We start from the raw sequence: 20,302 nt of genomic DNA, 5'->3' as shown, positions 1-20,302 counted from the left end.
ATGTAATATATATGCTACTCCCAAAGTAAGGAAGCTTGAGGTTTTATCACGTGAATTTGAATCCGGAATGCATAAAAAGGGCGACTTGGGTGGTTTTGGGGTGGTTTGGCCACCCCAAATTGGTCATCAGGGGTGGCCAAACCACCCGAATAGTCACCCAAGTTTTTTTCTTTTTATTTATTTATTTTTATCCCTGTCATGTGTACCTTTTTCCTTGAATTCAATGATGGCTGAGCTTTCAACTTTTCATGTGACAAAACCTGGCAGCTAACCCGAATAACTTAAGAGGTCGATATAATCAAGGAGGATATTAATTATGATCATGTTGCTATTTCAATTTCAAAAGAGCACTTTATGATCATTTACATCTTTTTCCAAGTTTTGGTGACTGGCAATAACATTCAAAGTAAAATCTTTGAAATATTGCAAATAAGTGAATAGCAGGATTGTAGTGGTGGCAACAGTGTTTATGGTGGATTGTCATGGGGTAGGTAGGCAATCACAACAAAGAATGCAATATCCCTGGTGGGAGGAGATGATAGATATATTATGAAATTTGTACAAACATTCTTACTTTTTCATATCTATCATATAAATGAGAGTATGAGTAGCACTATACTCGTATGAAATTGTTGACGCTGGACGGAGTACCGAGAGTAATGGTGTTTGAGTAAACATTTTTGAAATATGATGAACAAAGTACTTATTTAAATTGAGTTGGAAATTTTTTTTTTAATCTAATTTATTAAATTGACATTTGTTCAAAATGCATATTACATTTAGATTTTGTCGTATTAGTTTAATAAATTGAGTCACAGAAAACTCTTTTGGCCAATAAGCAAATTTTGCCAAATATTAATTTGGAAATAGTGATTATTGTTGAAACATTATAGTCATACTTCACAGTAACTCTTACTTGTGTCCCTATAAGTTTGAGTCTTTATTGTTCAAATAGTATCTGGGTACACAACTTAAAATACCTATCAAAACATAGAAATAAATAAATAAATAAAATAGAAAGTAGCACCTTCATCAAACCTGATTATTATTTGGATGAAAAATGCTAGGTTACAAATAAATTTTACGAAAGAACCTTTACAACATGACGTGGCACAATATGATTAGATTTCTCAAAAAATGAATTTATCTCATTTTCAATCATGTTATGCCACGTCATGTTGTGAAAGTGCTATTTGGATATAAGCTATTGTCTTTCTAAATTTTACCACTACTTATTGATCACCACATCACTATTTTCCTTGGGGGTACTATCATTTCCTCATTATTTTCTTTTCTTTCTTTTTTTTTTTTTGTAGGGTTAAGTATTTTTAGTACCCATGCTTTGCCCTCGTTATATCAAATAACTATTCCAATGTACAAAAGTGTTATAAGTGGTACATGTAGTCATTTAATAATTCCAATTGGTACTTTCGTCCAAAAACTTAACAGCTCATCACGTCAAACCTATCAACGACCGTTATGTTTTACATTAATATTATTTAAAGAAAAAATTAAAAATAGAGGGCATTTGGACCACTCCTATGGCTGAGTTAGGGGTAGTCAAATCACTCTCAAATGGTCAAATGGAAAATGGTCAAATGGGGGTGGCCAAATTCACCCCCTACTTTCGTTCAAAAACTTAACAATTTATCACCTCAAACCTATTAGCGACTGTTACGTTTTACATTAATATTATTTTTTTTAAAAAAAAAAAAAAATAGGGGGCATTTGGACCACTCCTATGGCATTTTGAAACAACCCCCCCAAAGAAGAAAGGTTATCAAGTATCAAGGTGTGTATACTTCATTCTTAGTTGAAACATGTTTGGTGTTGAATCTCATACGGGCTCTTAGTGTCTAGATTCATGGTCCACTAATCATGTCTGCAATATGTTGTAGAAGTTTCAAGAGATTAGAAGACTTAGGGAGATATACCAAACACTTGAAGATGTGAGGCACGTTCCAGTTTTAGCAATTGAAGTTTTAAATTTTGTATTTTGGTTATAGAGTTTTAATTTTAATAGACTATTAGCATGTACCAAGTCTTCGCAGGAATTTGAAAATGTAGAAGATTCATTTCATGGTCTAGATTTTGTTCATTTAACTATGTATATAATGTCACATAATTTAAACATAGGTCACGTCATTTAAAATTTTAAATGACATAATAACATATAAGCTCTTAGATAGGTAAAATCTAATGTAAACCATGAAATAACAATCCTATTTCGATTGTGGTTGAAATTTTTTAATCGACTTTTATAATAATAATAATAATAATAAAATAAAAAATTTTGCATGCAAATTTGATCCCGTAGATGATATTTGTGGGGTTGCTAAGAAATTGTCAAGCTGAGAAGACAAAATGCCCTATATCTGTTCAGCAATCTATCGTACAATATATATATATATATATATTTCATGCCCTACCAATACCATATGTCATTTTCACATTGTGCTACAAACGTTAACTTCAGATTCACCCTACTATATCATCCCAATAGACAATATCACCTATATATATATATCACCTCAATATTGAGTTAATCACTTTGACAAGTAAATTCTTTTAATGTCCAAATTAATTGTATTGAATAAAATGCATGTGAGAATAAATATAGTTTAATAAATTAGGTTGAAATTTAATTGTCATTTAAAAAAGAAAAAAGAAAAAAAAAATGATTTATCTAAGGTTTTAGAAGGACCAACTAGCAAAACGCACGTGCAGAAACCGCAATGAAGAAGATTCATGTCGATTTTCTTTCCTAATTGTTTGCAAAAGCTTTCGTAAAGATCGAGAAACACCTAAGCACTTCCTTCCGGACAGCCCATACGTGGTCCCCATACATTGTATACTGCTTCGAGCTTCTGTCCCATCCGTCGGATCTATCCCTAATCTGAAGGTCTGGGAACTTCCACGACTCTCCTCTGCAGACCTTTGATTATTGCCACTCCTCATGGCTTATATCTCTCCACGATCCCATTCTCGTATCCGTCGGATCCAGACAGATCTAATGGCTACGATCTCTCTGAACACTCTCCGTAGGATTTACGTGCCGTAACATTAATGTCCCGCTCTTTTCTCTCTCCGAAAGCCTGAGAAAATTCTGTCTCTCCCTCTCTATCTCTGTGTTTCTTGTAGTTGTACACGCAATGCAAGAGCAGGCAACAAGTTCCATTGCGGCGAATTCTCTGCCTTCAAGCAGCGAAAGATCTTCGAGCTCCGCTCTTCAACTTGAAATCAAGGAAGGTCGAATTCTATTTCTCTCACTCGTTTCTATTTTTTTTTTTTCCCGTTAAACAGGTTATCTTAATCTGGTTTGCCTGTTTGATTTAATCTTTCTTTCTCTCTTTGATTTCAAGAAGATTTCCAATTTCAAATTTCCACTCTTGGTTTTTGTGAAATGCTAAAAAAAAAAATATTCTTTTCCCTTCCCATGTATGATTGGCTTTCTTCATGATGTCAAAGAAAATCAAAATTTCCCATCTGGGTTTAGTACAAATCGAGGTTTTCTCAACTGGGTATCTCTCTATTTTCCCGAGAAAATCCTCGAGTCTAACATTACACCCTCCTCTTGCATTTTTTTTCTTAGTAAATTTTTTTAGTATATACATTTAATATTTCTTTCTCAATTATTCCAGGCCTTGAGAGTGATGAGGAGATCAGGAGGGTTCCAGAGATAGGCGGTGAATCTGCAGGAACCTCAGCCTCGGGGCGAGAAACCGGTTCAGTGGCCGGTCCAGACCGGGTTCAAGCATCAGGGGAAGGTCAGAGGAAGAGAGGCAGAAGTCCAGCAGACAAAGAAAGCAAGCGGCTGAAGAGGTATTGATTTATTACCGTTCTGCCCTTTTCTAGCTATCCGTTTTCTTTGTGGGGTCTAGTGGCATTTGGGTGATATTGTGTATTTTGGTGGTGGGGGGTGCGAAAATTGGGGGAAAAAAAAGGTTGCTGAGGAATAGAGTGTCAGCACAGCAAGCAAGGGAGAGGAAGAAGGCATACTTGAATGACTTGGAAACGAGGGTGAAAGAGTTGGAGAAGAAGAACTCTGAGCTTGAAGAGAGGCTCTCCACCTTACAGAATGAGAATCAGATGCTTAGACATGTATGTACATCACCACCATATCATACCATAGTATCATCATCATCATGATTTTGACATAATTGTTTCTTTGGAAGGGCATTGTCTTTATTTTAGATCTCATAGCTTCTTCTTTTTTCCTGTTTTTTTTTTTTTTTTAATGTCTTCACCAAATTTAGTATTGTTTTTCCCAACCTATCATTACATGCCTAGTAACTGAAATCTAGTTTTGGAGGTGAATTGGGGAGAAGTTAAAACAACCACTTATCCCACAGGATTAAGCAGATAGAAATAATAATTTAAGAGAAATTTTATACTTACTTCCAAGAGAAATGTTACACGTACTTTCAAATGCATATTCGCTAAAGTAATAGTGAAAATCATCTTTGGACACATCAAAATTTCTGGTGATTTTCACTACGGCGTCACTTGGAAGTATGTGTAGCATTTCCCGTATATCAATGGCGATTTTTACTACCACATTAGAAAGTAAATACTTGGAAGTAAGTACTTGGAAATATATGTAGCGTTTCTCATCATTTAATTGATATTCTTACACTTTCCTCACTTGTGAGCTCAAAGTCTTCCATAATAGCTGACGCATTCTTCTGGTGCTATAAATATCATTTGGGAAAATGAATACGTGGGTAATCATAATAAATGATTTGTTTGGGCCATGGTAGTTAGATATGTAGTTTAGTATTTTTCATCAATTATTAGAATGCCCTTGATCTTGTTGTCGATAATGAGGTAAAATTGGGTGGGTAAGGGTCCTGATAGGCCTTTTTTAATTATTCTTTTTGCTTAAGGATGAGGATATAATGTTTGTGATATTTTGTATATGCTTTGGTTGCTGTAACAGATGAACAGTAGAAATATCATCTTTTGTTTTTTTTGTTCTGTCTCTGTCCGACCACATGACTTTTCCCAACCATATCACCTCTTAAGATGAGGTAGTTAATGCTTTCCATATTGGGATGGGGTAGTTCATGGTATGAATTTACTATTTATCACAAAAGTGTAAGTTTATAAAACCTAATTGATCTAATCATTTAATTAATATTTTAAAACTCTCCTTCAAATGTTAGCCCAACACATAAAATATTTAAACGAAATAGAAAGTGAATGACGGAAACAAGCTTTGAACTCAAAACTGTGTTCCTAAATTCTAATATCATATTAAATCACGACTTATCTTACGAGTCGAAACTTATAAGAAGTGATTAATTTAATTATTTAATTAATATTCTAATACAGAAAAATAGGAAAGAGATATTCATGATTTGCGGTCTACTACTGTCATTTCGTTGACCGATGATTCTTCTGGTGTTTGTAGATAAAATCTCATGAATTGTTGAAAGAGTTGGGACCTGTGAACTATCTGGATCTCAAATTACCCTGCATGACATCTAAATATTTGCATGTTATCAATTGAATTTGCAGATACTGAAGAACACAACAGCAAGCAGGAAAGGAGGAAGTGGTGCTAATGGCAATGATGGGTCTTGATGAGACAGCAAATGAGAGCAGGATCTGTAAGAGAAATATATAAATATATATATATTGAGGGGATGAGAGCAGGATTTGTAAGAGAACTATATATATTGAGGGGATGAGAGAATGTACTTATTAACTTTAGGTATATTGTGAGAGATATGAGGAAGACAGAGTATTGAAATGCTTGAGCCTAGATTAGTGTTCTCCTAAGGATTTCCTTCATATCTATTTTGTATTCTTACCGCTTCCTCCTTTCAATATGCAACTCGGGTCGGGAGAAAAGAATACAAAGTAATTTTTTCAATGGTCTAGATAAAATTTTACTTTTTTTTTTTTAAAATGGAAAACTTGAAATTAAATCTAGACCATTAAAAAATTACAATTTTTTTTTTTTTTAACAGCATTTAAGCCAAATCCCCTGTTCATCATTCACCACAACTACCACCAAGATCAGATCTAAAGATGGGCTTAGACGGAAAAAAAAAAACAAAGCAAAACAAAAAAGAAATTGTTGAATGGAAGTGAGGTAAATGTTTAGAACCTTTGGTTGCTTATCATTGAAGGAAGCAAAATCAATGAGTACTGTGGAAAAAAATGCACGTGATAAAGTCATGTATGGTGGCGGTAGCAGGCCGGCAGTATCATGTAGCACATTTTATCTTGGACTAGAAGAAAAATTGAAACTTTTCCAGTCTTGGATTGATTGACGTCTCCAATCAATTGCAGGGCTGCAATTTTAAAAGATTTAGAAAGTACATTCAAAATGAACTATCTAAATTGAGTCACATAAGAAAAAAAAAATTAAAAGAATTAGCGAATAGTCAAAATATCCTTTAAGGTGGTTGGTCACTTCATTGAGGAATTATTGATCTTCGTTTTATTAAAAGGGTGTGATTACCCACTTCAAGGGAGTGGTTTTGATGGTTGGACCATACTAGCCGCTTTCATGAGGTAATTAACTACTTTCTTGGGCGGTGAGAGGGTAGTAGGCTATTCATAAACATCTGAGACACCACCCTCCAAGTCATGGAGGGGCGAATGTGCTGCTCTTTGCGCCCTTATAAGATTGTTGATCTACTCCAACTACATTCTTAGGATGGCTGACAACTCCCTCATAGGGTTAGAAGATGATCGGTCATCCTTTTGGGGTGGTCATCTAATGCAAGTTAGTTTTACCTGTTTTGGTTAGATTTGTTTTACTCAAAAAATCAGTTGTGATTCTATTGTTGTTTGCTATTGCGAACTCATTACACCACCCTGCATCATCGTCCTATTCCAACTACACCCTTAGATGGCCGACCATCCCTTTGAAGGTAAAGAGGTGGCCAACCACCTTAAAGGGTGGTCCAACCACCCAATGGTTCCTTTGATTTTTCATTTTTTAAAGGCTTAAGTAACTCAATTCAGGCAACTTTTCATTTTGAATGAAACTACTTAGATTCTTGAAATTGCATATAATCTCAATCTCAATATAAAAATGAGAGATTCATTTGCCCGTTCCACGAGGAGGGGGTGAATCATGCCATGCCACTAATCTTGTTACAAAATTTAACAAAATGAAATGTGGATGGAAGAATCCACAAATAATAAAATGCACATACCTCTTTTAGATAAAATTATGGGGAAAATGCTTAAGTGGTCTATGAAGTTTTCCCTTTTATCAAATCGTTAATTAAGCTTAAAGCTTATAAATCACTTCCTACAAATTGCACCGTTATCAAACAATGCCTCATATTTTCCTTTGGTTAACTTTTTAACGATAATGAATGACACATGGTCATCAGGCTATGTCACGTCCAATAAAAAGAAGACGGGTGTCCAGACTAAACCATTCAATCAACTAGTTTACATCAAACATACATCATGTTGGACATGCCACATCATTAACATGTAAGCTAGAGCTTAAAAAACTAACACATCAACCAAAACTCAGAAAATAAAAAATTGGCAAGGTTCTAGCTTACGTGACCAGTTTTTAAGTTTTGAGTTGATGTGTTAATGACATGGTGCATCCAGTGTAGAGAGTGATTTGATAACTTTTAAACCTTAAGGCGTGATCAGATAACAGGTGAAACCTCGTGAACCTTTGGAACTTTTTCCTTCAATTAAGAGAAATTAAATATTATTCACAATTGATTTTAGAGAGATATTACATATCTATTTATAGCTCATCTCTTGTCCATCTCTTTTACCAATCTACCATTAAATCTGTGAGATTTACGTTGAGTCTACATATTCAAAAGTATATTTGCCTATCTTTTGTACGGAGATGAACAAAAAAAACGAAAACAAAACACTTCTCTTAATTCTATTTAAGTCTAGATAAACTATATATAAGGGGGAGGGGGGCGGAGGAAACTATATATAAGACAAATGAGTTAAAAATTCACTTAATTTTATTTCAGGTTTAGTTTAGGTTTTAAGTTAATTAATTTTATGGACACCTTTTTATATATTCTGATCATAGATTAATTATTGATCCAATCTATTAAAATAGATATACAAATCATAAATAATTGGATCAGTTAGTAATAGATTAAAAGCAAGATTTGTTGGAAAGCTTTGAGATCATTTGGTTGCATGTGTTTGGGACCCTTGTAGATGTACTTTCTAAAGTAAGTTTCCTTCACTTTTGTGTTTTCTTTAACAAATATCTTGAAACATATAATACCAAAAAAAAAGGCAATATAGAGCATTATCTGCTTAGCAAAAATAAACATACCTTTCATGTTTGAAGCAAACAAAGCATTTGCATCTTAGCATGTCTAAAAAAGGTCATGAGTCAAGACCTATATCCCAAAGATATACTTATTGTCTGTTTGGATTTACGGTTTCAAAACATGCGATTTAAAAACATGATTTTTAAAAAATGTAATTAAGCATTTGATAAAATGTAGTTTGGCCTTTAAAATTGCAGTTTAACTTTTAAAATTGTGTTTTTTAAAACGTACATCCTTAATTTAAAAATGTATATATATTTTTTTAATGTTTTTAAACCATAATTTTTTAAAAACGCACTTCTAAATAAGGCACTTTATTTTATTTTATTTTGAAACGCACAAACTGGCTCTTAGAGGGTGTTTGGCAAACCCCACGGCACTGTAAACAAACCCCACGGCACTGTAGACCTCTGGTAGGGCGCCGAAGGATTATGTACAGTCTGAAAAACAAACAGACTGATGCTGGTTGATAGGCTTGGTTTGAAAATTAATATTGTAAATAATTCCTATTTTGCCCCTTTAGCATTGTATATAATTCCTATTTTACCCCTTCAAAACATTGGTTTTCTATTTTTCATAAGGGCATATTTGTCTTTTAATATAAATTGGCTTCTCCCATACACACGGTCTGCAGGTGTGTAACTACAGCATGGTCAGACTTGCCTGATCGATGAACAGTGCCGTGAATGTGGGAGAACGTGCTGTCACTTAACAAACAATGCCTTATTAGATCAATATTAGTTGTCATATTATTAAGATCCCTAATATTTGTGGATGCTGTGCTTGTTTATTCTAAAAGAAAAATAATGCGTACAATTATCACCAATTCTCTTCTTTGTACCGAAATAAAAAGTAAGAAAAACCATTTTCTTTAGTTTTATTTTTCATTCAGCAAAACTAATAAATTTATCAATTTTTTTTTTTTTTTCAAATTTTCAATTTCTCAAAGATATACACTTCTTCTTAAAAAAGAAAAAGAAAAAAAGATAGGTAAGGTGCCCTCTTGAACAAATCAGTTATAAACAAGTCCTGAATTGGTGCAAGACAATCCTCATTCCTGACTTGAACAAGGTATTACGTGTAGCCAAACAGGCCAGAAAGCGAAGTAGTTTGTGTGACTTGTAGTTTTCGGTTCAATCATTTGAATAGAGAATAATTACCACACAAATCAAGCATGAACAAATCGAGTCCACCGACAGCCAACAAGAGTGTCAAACCGGAGCTACCGACAATTACCGGTAGCCCATGGGACAGCCTGTTACCAGCATATAAAATAAATATCCAAATTATTTGAGAAAATATATACGACGGTTGTCCCTTCGGACCCTGCTTCGACAGAGACCACCTAACTAAGGAGCTCTATTGTACACGTGCTTAACTGCAATTGGGTAAATTTAGAAATAGTCAACAGATTAGTTCTTTGTCGGGAACCAATCGGCTAATGACACGTTGAAAAGAGCGTCTGAGCCGTGATATGCAAGTTGTTGACGTGGCTCAGCTCACAATTGGCCTAATTAGAAAAGTTATTGAATTGATCCAAAAAGTATATAGATTTTTTTTTTTTTTTTTTTTTTTTTTTTTTTTTTATGGTTTTTGAACATAATCATCTAATCTCATAAATGTAGAGATTTTGGCTCAGCTCACAATTGGCCTATTAGTGTTTTTGGTGGGTTGGATCAATTAATTTGAGGGAATGTTTGCGGTTTTATACGGTTTACGCTCCTCTTGTCATTAGTTCTTAGTAGGCAAATATTTTTATGATCACGTTTAGGTAGGATATTCATTTTTGTTGCATGATCTTCCTTTTAATGTATAGAAAAACGTTAAAAAAGAGAAGGTACATATACTTCCTCAAATTATTACATTATTGTCAATGTCCGCCATAAATTACAAAAACGATGTTATTGTCTCCAAGGATAGCAAAAAGAAAAAAATGACTACAAAAAATTTTCAATAAGTCAAAAAAAAATCTTATAAATTCGAAAAAAAAAAAGAGAGAGACAAAAACTAAGAAAACCAATAAATTAAGAAAAAAGGAAAAAAACAAAAACAAAAACAAAAACAAAAAGAATTGTTTTAAAATTATAAAAATTAAAATGGCCCCTTGGTTTTTCATTTTTTGTTTGTTATTATTATTTTTTTTTTGTTGTTGTTGTTTTTTTTTTTTTTTTCAAAGATTTTTCTAGTTGAACCTTATCGATAGATAGCAAGGAGGAAGGAAGTTTGTGATATTTTGGATCCCATCATGGTTAGTTAGTGGTAATCAATGCAATCCTCTATAATTAGGAATTCTGACAATTCTTTTTTATCTTTTGCAATTGAGTAGGATTTGTTAGAGGTCCTTTGCAATCAAGGAAGCCCTATTTGAGCAGAAAGACCCCATAAAAATTTCTCACAATCCCTTCCACATTGAACAAAGAGTTGTAGGTCATCTAAATTCATCCATGCCACTCTATACTCCAATATGTAATGAGAAATGTAACATGTATTTTTGAGCACTTATTTTTTGATGCCATAATAAAAATCATTATTGATATATCATGAGAAATATTACATGTACTTTTAATTGCTTATTTTCATGTGTTTACTTTTTGATGTGACAGTAAAAAATTGTCATTCATGTGAAATATACAATTTAATTTATTCAAAATCAAACGATAATTTTTACTACCACCTTAAAGAATAAACACTTAAAAACAGATATAACGTTTCTCATATATCACATACTGATTAAAAAGTAAAAACTTGAAAGTAAATTAGCATTTCACCTCAAGCGAAACGGATGTCTTTGGGAAATTCAATTATAATTATTGGTTCGTGATAAAAACAAAAGAACAGAGAAGAAGAAGAAGAAAAAAAAAAGACAAAAAAGAAGAAGAATAATGAAGATGGTTTTAATTTATTAAACATGAGACACTTGGCTCTTTCAGAAATGGCCACGGAGCCGAGCTGGGGTTAGGTACAAGCAACCGGTGGAGCCGGTAGAAAACAAGACATCATTAACCAAAAAAAAAAAGAAGGAAAATAAAAAAATACACGAAAACAAAATGATAAAAAAGACAGGCTTTAGTCCTTTAGATAGCTTAGCTGGGAGTGTAGAGGACTACACAGAAAGAGAGAGAGAGAGGCGATGGCGTATTGAATGGGCGAAGTGTTCACAGCCTTCGCTCCAATATCTTCTTTGGCTTCTTTTAAAGCGCTTTGATCGGTGGCACCACCGATCTGTTCTGATATCTGAAAACTACAAACATTGACTTGGGGAAACAGGGGAATTGAGGAAACAACATGGAAGCAAATGCGGGAATGGTGGCTGGGTCGCACAAGCGGAACGAGCTGGTCCGGATTCGCCACGATTCTGATAGTGGGGTTAGTGTTCTAGACGGTACCCTTTTCGGATTTGTGTCCAAAAAATGGTTTTGTTTTTGTGTAATCTATTTAATTGTTTGTGTTGTTTCTGTCTTTGCACTGTGGTGTGTGGATCTGAGTGGTGGGTAGTGTGAAATGTGAGTCTTTGGGCTCCTGATTTTGGGTTTTGCGTGAATCGGGGAAGTGGGTGGTGGTCATACTTTAGATTTTTGAATTATCTTTGGTTTTTAGTATGGCAATCATTTCATTTTTTTCCTTTGTTGCTTTGTGGTTCTTGGATCCGATTGTCGGCTGTGTGGGAGTGAGTGTGAGCTTGAAGTTCATACCGTTTCTTTGGAAATAGATGACAGGCAGAGGGGCTATTTCAGTCAGTTTTGGGGATTTGGCATGTGGGTCTCTAAATTTGAAGTTGTTGCAGTTCTGATCTTGTTGGAATTATTGTTTCTGTTTCCTTTTTGGTTGTTCGCTTGAATGGTGTATATGATTTCGCTTAGATAAGAATATTGTCCGTTCTTAATTTGTGATTTTTTATGAGCTGAATTCTCTGGATGAAATTTGTCCTTCCTATTAATTGCTCAGTTTTATAATTGGTAGTAAAGTAAGACTTACGGGTTGTTTTAGTAAAACTAATGGTGCTTTTTATTTATGAGCATTGAAGCTGAGATCCGGATAATTCAGTCACTGGAATTTAACTCTTTTTGCTTATCGTAGATGAGATCTGCCATTACTCACTATAAAAGACTGTTGGGTCAGAGTTTTGTCCCTATCTTCTTCTTGGCTCGTGTGGTTTTCTTGAATGTTGTTCTTTGATAGATTTATGTAATTATTTAGTCATAAGAATTCTGTTTTCTTTAACTCTGATTCTTACATTGTCTTTTCAAAATGCAGCCTAAGCCCTTAAAGAATTTGAATGGCCAAATATGTCAGATCTGTGGTGATACTGTTGGACTTTCAGCTAGTGGTGATGTCTTTGTTGCCTGCAATGAGTGTGCATTTCCTGTCTGTCGGCCTTGTTATGAGTACGAGCGGAAAGATGGGAACCAGGCTTGTCCCCAGTGCAAGACTAGATATAAGAGGCACAAAGGTTAGCTTGCCCCAAGTCCATTGTTAAATTGTAGTTGTAAGTTTGGGAATGAGTTTAATATGATTTATGTATTTCAGGGAGTCCTCGTGTGGATGGAGATGATGAAGAGGATGATGTTGATGATCTAGAGAATGAGTTTAATTACACCCAAGGAAATAGCAAGGCAAGATGCCAGTGGCAGGGGGAAGATGCTGACCTTTCTTCTTCCTCTAGACATGAAGCTCAACAACCGATTCCCCTTCTCACCAATGGGCAACCGGTAGGCAATTAAAGCAATCTCTTACTCATTTTTACATTCACATCTTTGTTGCATAATTTCTGGATTTGTAACCTGAGGTTCAGGTGATGAATATCATTGTATTCTTTCAGAAATTTTATGTCGCTTGTTTTATGTCACTGGCAGCAACTGTTCTTACCAAACTTGAAATGAAAATTATAACGAACATGTCTTATATGCTTGATTTTTCCAAGATCATGCTGGTGACTTAGTTTTGTGACCTTCTCTTTACTAATATGGAAATGATTTTCAGATGTCTGGTGAAATTCCATCTGCTATATCTGATAACCAATCTGTGCGAACCACATCAGGTCCCTTGGGCCCTTCAGAAAAGCATCTTCACTCTCCTTATATTGATCCAAAGCAGCCAGGTAGTCAAGTAACTTGAGTTTGTTCACTTAGAAATCCCCAAACAAGCTTCTGTATCACCTGTTTGGACTTTACCAATCATCGATTAATCTTTTCATCTAATTTTACAGTTCCAGTGAGAATTGTGGACCCATCAAAGGACTTGAATTCTTATGGACTTGGAAATGTTGACTGGAAGGAAAGGGTTGAAGGTTGGAAACTCAAACAGGAGAAAAATATGACGCACATGACCAGTAGATACACTGAAGGGAAGGGGGACATGGAAGGCACTGGTTCCAATGGAGAAGAACTCCAAATGTGAGCATTCTGTATAAAAACTTTATTCACCTTGCATTTTTGGAGGTTACGAGTTATGACCGCTTTATTTATTGTTATTATTTCCCTGATGAATGGTTTTGACTACTGTTGGTAATTTTTGATGCCACATTGTAATTAATGGCGTCTTTTTTTTTTTTTTTGGTTAGCATCTGAATCAAGTGTTTTCCTTGAATGTATAATGCTAATTTTAATATCCTGTAATGATATTTGTTATCATTTTTTATGATAGCATGCATCCCTCGGTTTGTCTCTATCAATGACTTCATATTTTTGATATTCTGCCATTTTTTTTAATGTGCACCAAGTCATTTGACCCTATGTTGAAGCATGGATTTGTTCCTTTTGATTCTGTAGATTGACAATGGAATGCCTTTTTCCAATGCAGTGGATTAATATTTTTTTGTGCTTCTTCTTCTTCTTGTCACAGGGCTGATGATGCTCGGCAACCTTTGAGTCGTGTGGTGCCTATTTCTTCTTCTCACCTGACGCCTTATCGTGTCGTTATCATATTGCGGCTTATTATTTTGGGCTTTTTCTTGCAATACCGTGTAACTCACCCTGTGAAAGATGCATACCCATTGTGGCTAACATCAATTATTTGTGAGATTTGGTTTGCTTTATCCTGGCTTTTGGATCAATTCCCAAAATGGTCTCCCATCAACCGCGAGACCTATCTTGACAGGCTTGTATTGAGGTTAGTTAACTTCATTGTATTTGTGAAGGGGTATGTTTTAGTGTGGGTTTTGAACACGAGGAAGTCATCTAGTTTTTTTTTTTTTTTTCGTTAATCACAATTATACTGTGCAGATATGATAGGGAAGGAGAACCATCACAACTGGCTCCCGTAGACGTTTTCGTTAGTACAGTGGATCCTCTTAAAGAGCCGCCTCTTGTAACGGCAAACACTGTTTTGTCCATACTTGCTGTGGATTACCCTGTCGACAAGGTTTCTTGCTATGTGTCTGATGATGGGTCAGCAATGTTGACCTTTGAATCCCTTTCTGAAACTGCCGAGTTTGCAAGGAAGTGGGTGCCCTTCTGCAAGAAGCACCACATTGAGCCTAGGGCCCCTGAGTTTTACTTTGCCCAAAAAATTGATTACTTGAAAGACAAAATACAGCCTTCATTTGTGAAAGAGCGCCGGGCAATGAAGGTGAGTGAATGTTGGCATGTTGGATTAATATGTTTATTATGTTTGTGAAAATTGTTGATAATGACTTCGTTCTTTTTTTTCATATAATCTGGTGCATGGTTGGGAAATTGTTGTGCTGTGGGGCTTTTGAAGCTGTCTACTCGTCTCATTCATCAAGGATAAAATTTGCTGTTAGTGTAATGAAGTCAATAGTTTTAAAATAAATTTTATTCTTTTTATTGGTATCTGGGAGAAAATATTAAAAAAGCTAATATGCTTTAAATGCTATGTTGTCAATTTTAACCATTCTAACATTGTGTCAGTAAATCACACAAATTTGAAAGGTATTAACATAAAAAATTTGTACGAGTACTTTTCTCCTAATAAAACTCTGGTTTCTGCTAGGTAGACACAAGATTACACCATTTTATGTCAGCAGAATTTATTCTCTTTGGCATGAATAAACCAAAAAAAAGATGTTGGGTATTTGGTAGATGGAAACAAGATTTTAAATTTTGACCTCAATATAGACTTCAACTTATTGGTTTTTAAATTTTGATTTATTGAAATTTCTGTCAAATTTTGAAGTGTTTAAAAGATGGTGATAAGGACTCAACAGTGTGATTGGAAATGTCTGCAGTGAAGTCATATAAAAACTATTGACATGAGCATTTCTGACCATGACAATAGTTTTTTTTTTCCTTTCATGTCTGACCTTATTTACTCTATTTATATGTATTATAATGGAGCACAATTTTAGTAGGCCACACAACCGATATTATATTAAGGTCTTGGAATACTGTACTAGAAAATTGCATTATACCTTGTGTAAGTATGCTGAACCTTTGTATTTGGGTGATTATGGTATTTTCATTGTGTTTTTACATTACTAATCCTTTTGCTTGACAGAGGGAATATGAAGAATTCAAGGTACGGATCAATGCCCTTGTTGCCAAAGCGCAGAAGATGCCAGAAGAAGGTTGGACAATGCAGGATGGCACTCCATGGCCTGGAAATAATTCTAGGGACCATCCTGGAATGATTCAGGTATTATTTTTTTCCAATTGCTTTTAGGATTTTGACTTCTTTTCTTTATATTCTTATATAGTGATATATATTTTCTATTGAGTGGAAGAACAGGTGTTCTTAGGCCACAGTGGGGGGCTTGATACAGATGGAAATGAGCTACCTAGACTTGTTTATGTTTCTCGTGAGAAGCGACCTGGCTTCCAGCATCACAAGAAAGCCGGAGCAATGAATGCATTGGTTTGTCTACTGAAGGCCTTCTATTATTTTAATTTGAGGGTTATCTTTGTCATCTACAACTATAATAGTTACTATTGTCCACCATTCTAGGTGGTGCAGTCAGTGATTTGTAGGAGAATACCCTTTCTCCTTCAGTAGAAAGACATCACACCACCTTGTACCATGGTTTGGCGGTGATGTGATTGCTTGCCTAATGGATTGGGTAGGCTTGTTGTACCAGGAAGGTTGCGTGTGTTCTGACTTACTTTTATCTTATGATTTGCAGATCCGAGTTTCTGCTGTCCTAACCAATGGTGCATATCTTCTGAATGTTGACTGTGATCACTACTTTAATAACAGCAAAGCTCTTAAAGAGGCCATGTGTTTCATGATGGATCCTGCTTATGGAAAGAAGACCTGTTATGTACAGTTTCCACAGCGTTTTGATGGCATTGACTTGCATGATCGATATGCTAACCGCAATATTGTCTTCTTTGATGTAGGTTCCACTGGGTATTACATTATTTACACCGCGAAATACTTCTCCACATTATAGCTTCTTGTGCTTGGGCTTGATCAAGTACAATCTTGTGGTTGTTGCATTTTGCAGATCAACTTGAAAGGGCTGGATGGTATCCAGGGTCCTGTCTATGTGGGAACTGGTTGCTGTTTCAACAGGCAAGCTCTTTATGGGTATGATCCAGTTTTAACTGAGGAAGACTTGGAACCAAACATTATTGTCAAGAGTTGTTGCGGTTCAAGAAAGAAGGGAAAGGGTGGCAACAAGAAGTACATTGACAAGAAGAGGGCAATGAAAAGAACTGAATCCACCATCCCCATTTTCAATATGGAAGACATTGAGGAGGGTGTTGAAGGTTGGTTTTCCTTTAGAATCGGTTTTCCCAAATTTGACTAAGAATCATTGTAAAACCAAATGATGGTTTGGTGCACCCATGCTTGTAAAGTTAACTCCATTCCTGTGTTCTGCAGGATATGATGATGAGAGATCGCTTCTTATGTCTCAGAAGAGCTTAGAGAAGCGTTTTGGTCAGTCTCCGGTTTTTATTGCAGCCACCTTCATGGAACAAGGAGGCATTCCCCCGACAACCAATCCTGCAACTCTTTTAAAGGAAGCAATTCATGTTATCAGCTGTGGATATGAAGACAAGAGTGAATGGGGAAAAGAGGTCAGTTAGCATATAGTGATATAGGATCTTAAGTGAGATACTGATTTGATGATTTTGTGCAGTAATTAATTAAGCCTGTTCATTTTACCACCAGATTGGTTGGATTTATGGTTCCGTCACAGAAGATATTTTAACTGGGTTTAAGATGCATGCTCGTGGTTGGATCTCAATCTATTGCATGCCCCCCCGCCCGGCATTCAAAGGGTCTGCTCCAATCAATCTTTCTGATCGGTTGAACCAGGTTCTTCGATGGGCCTTGGGATCAATTGAGATTTTGCTGAGTAGGCATTGCCCCTTGTGGTATGGCTACAATGGGAGAATGAAGCTTTTGGAGAGACTGGCATACATAAATACTATTGTGTACCCCCTTACCTCAATCCCACTGATTGCGTACTGTATGCTTCCTGCATTTTGCCTTCTCACAGGAAAATTCATCATTCCTGAGGTAAGTGATGGTTCTGCTTTGAATTGCATTTATTTGTTCTCCCGTATTCTACATTCATTGATTTGGTGTGGGACTACTTGGAAGCCAAATTTTGGCTGATGTGCAATGGAAAAACATAAGTTACGAAAGTGTTTGACATGGACCCCTCATTCCGTCTGGAATCCACCATAATTGCATTGCATGCACAAAAACCTCCTTGTTCTACCTCGATGTTTTCTTAAATATGCCTCTGATGTCCTTTCTACTTTGTGTATGTGAATATAGTAATTTGTTTTATAAATCAACCCATCACTTTTTCTCCCTTAAATAAAATCTCTTTTATACTCCTGCCTTTTTTCTTCTGTACCTCTTCTGTTCTTTTAAAGCAAGGAGCTCTCTTTTCATATCATTGTTCAAGGGAGAATTTAGTAATTCACTTATATTTTTTTTCTTGTGATGAAACAACTAGCCGCTGACAAGTCTGTTGCCAATTTTATGCAGATAAGTAATTTTGCTAGCATGTGGTTTATTCTCCTCTTTGTCTCCATTGCTGCTACTGGAATTCTTGAGCTTAGGTGGAGTGGGGTCAGTATTGAGGACTGGTGGAGGAATGAGCAATTCTGGGTCATTGGTGGTACATCGGCTCATCTCTTTGCAGTATTCCAAGGGCTCTTGAAAGTTCTTGCTGGTATTGACACCAACTTCACTGTCACGTCAAAGGCATCTGATGAAGATGGGGATTTTGCAGAGCTTTATGTGTTCAAATGGACATCACTTCTCATCCCTCCAACCACGGTCCTTATCGTGAACTTGGTCGGCATTGTAGCTGGTGTTTCATACGCCGTAAACAGTGGATACCAGTCTTGGGGTCCCCTCTTTGGGAAGCTGTTCTTTGCCATATGGGTCATTGCCCATCTGTATCCTTTCCTGAAGGGTTTGTTGGGTCGGCAAAATCGTACCCCAACAATCGTTATCGTCTGGTCCATACTCCTTGCTTCCATTTTCTCCTTATTATGGGTGCGGATCGACCCATTCACCTCCGACTCTGCAAAGGCTGCGGCGAAAGGTCAATGTGGCATTAATTGTTAGTTCATTTCAAGATCATTCTGCTGTGCTATATGCCATCGCTCTTATTGAAGCTTGCTCTCTGTATATAACAAGAAATCAAGGCAATCAAAAGTCCTCTGCAGGATCTCTGCCCCCTACAAAAAAAGAAGAGAAATGGTTGGTCTGCATGGTCTAAGTTATGTAGTTTTATTTATGGTGCTTCGAACTTGTCTGATGTTGTTGTTGTGCAGTATTGTGACGATTTTTGTGAAGACTCGAGCATATAGAAAAAGTTGAAAAACTATTTATGCAAGTGCTTACAGTGTACTTTGAAAGAAACATGTTTGTTATTCTTTGAGAAATTTTATTATTGTGGTACGATGGTCGAATAACAATTAAATTGTGAATTTTTTCGTCTCAGATCAGAGTGAAGAGATTGGTTGGCAGGGATTCTTTTGTATTATCTTATTATTTTTTATTTTATTTTATGCAATCAGAACTTTTGCTGTTTATGTAGAGCAGGTTCTTGGAGTGCTGACATGAACATTCAACTTGAATACTTAACCTTTATTTTTTATTTATTTTATTATTTTTTAAAGTAATAAGTTAGCCTTTACATCTAAAAAAAAAACATAATAGACTTTTAAAAAACTTTTTACACCCTCCTAGAAGAATATTTTGAGAATTATTATTATTATTATTATTTTTTAATGTTGTGTGTTTTGAAAAGTGAATTGTTTATTAAATGTTTTAAGAAACTTGTATTTTTATTAGGATAAATATATCATAAGTCCTTGAGTTAACCTATCAAAATTAAAAACTCGTTAGGTTACTTTTTTTTTTTTGACAAATTCCATGCCGTCGAATTTTTTAACAGTCGTTAGACACCTCATTAAAATATTAATTTTTTATTAATTTAATTTTAAAATTTAAATTTAAAAATAAAAAAATAAAAAATTTGAAGGGGTGGCCAAGGGTAGAAAAAATTTGACGTTAGGGAGTTTACTAGCATTTCGATTGACCCAAAGAGTAAATTGTCGAAAAAAAAAACCTTAGAGAGCTTTTAATTTTGGCGGGTTGACTCAGAAACCTATGATATATTTACCCTTTTTATTATGAAAACAAAGAAAGTGTTTTTGAAAAGAGAAATGCTAAGTATTATAATTTTATTCAACATTCATCCAAGAAAAATGCTAAATATTATAATTTTATTTAACATTCATCTAACGAAGCTGATATAACACACGAAATTAATTTTTGGACTAATCATTATTAAATAAAAAAATCTAATAATTAATTTGAAGTGTCACATTAAAATTATCAGACAATTATAAAATAAAAATATAAACCTTTATTTTTCAAGAGAACATATTTATTTATTTATTTTTTGTTCATGGGCTTTCTTTAAACCTAAACCTTTTCACTTGGGTTAATTGAAGACCCTAAACTACCAGACCCAGAACACAAAACGTTGTCGTAAACCTTAAGCCAACAGGCCCAACACGAAACGAATCCTATACCAAAACTAAAACCCTCGACAAAAGTACAAAACACGAAAA

At 35.1% G+C, this 20,302-nt stretch overlaps 2 protein-coding genes across 2 annotated transcripts; both read left to right on the top strand.

Moving 5' to 3' along the window:
• The first annotated feature begins 3,068 nt into the window (after positions 1-3,068).
• On the top strand, positions 3,069-5,816 carry LOC132189408 (transcription factor HY5). The gene is made up of 4 exons (XM_059604149.1): positions 3,069-3,249; positions 3,642-3,822; positions 3,945-4,101; positions 5,521-5,816. Exons 1-4 carry the CDS (start codon positions 3,153-3,155, stop codon positions 5,584-5,586), a joined length of 501 nt encoding a protein of 166 aa, XP_059460132.1. The 5' UTR covers positions 3,069-3,152; the 3' UTR covers positions 5,587-5,816.
• Positions 5,817-11,365: 5,549 nt separating this feature from the next.
• On the top strand, positions 11,366-19,163 carry LOC132189407 (cellulose synthase A catalytic subunit 1 [UDP-forming]). The gene is made up of 14 exons (XM_059604148.1): positions 11,366-11,660; positions 12,549-12,744; positions 12,822-13,003; positions 13,275-13,392; positions 13,501-13,687; positions 14,136-14,402; positions 14,516-14,861; positions 15,750-15,887; positions 15,981-16,106; positions 16,372-16,584; positions 16,696-16,960; positions 17,076-17,272; positions 17,367-17,717; positions 18,198-19,163. The coding sequence occupies exons 1-14, from the start codon at positions 11,580-11,582 to the stop codon at positions 18,783-18,785; spliced, it is 3,255 nt and encodes a 1,084-aa protein (XP_059460131.1). The 5' UTR covers positions 11,366-11,579; the 3' UTR covers positions 18,786-19,163.
• The last annotated feature ends 1,139 nt before the right edge of the window (positions 19,164-20,302 follow it).

The sequence above is a fragment of the Corylus avellana genome, chromosome ca8, assembly GCF_901000735.1.
Source record: "Corylus avellana chromosome ca8, CavTom2PMs-1.0".
Lineage (NCBI taxonomy): Eukaryota > Viridiplantae > Streptophyta > Magnoliopsida > Fagales > Betulaceae > Corylus > Corylus avellana.
This window is presented reverse-complemented; position numbering and strand designations above follow the sequence as displayed.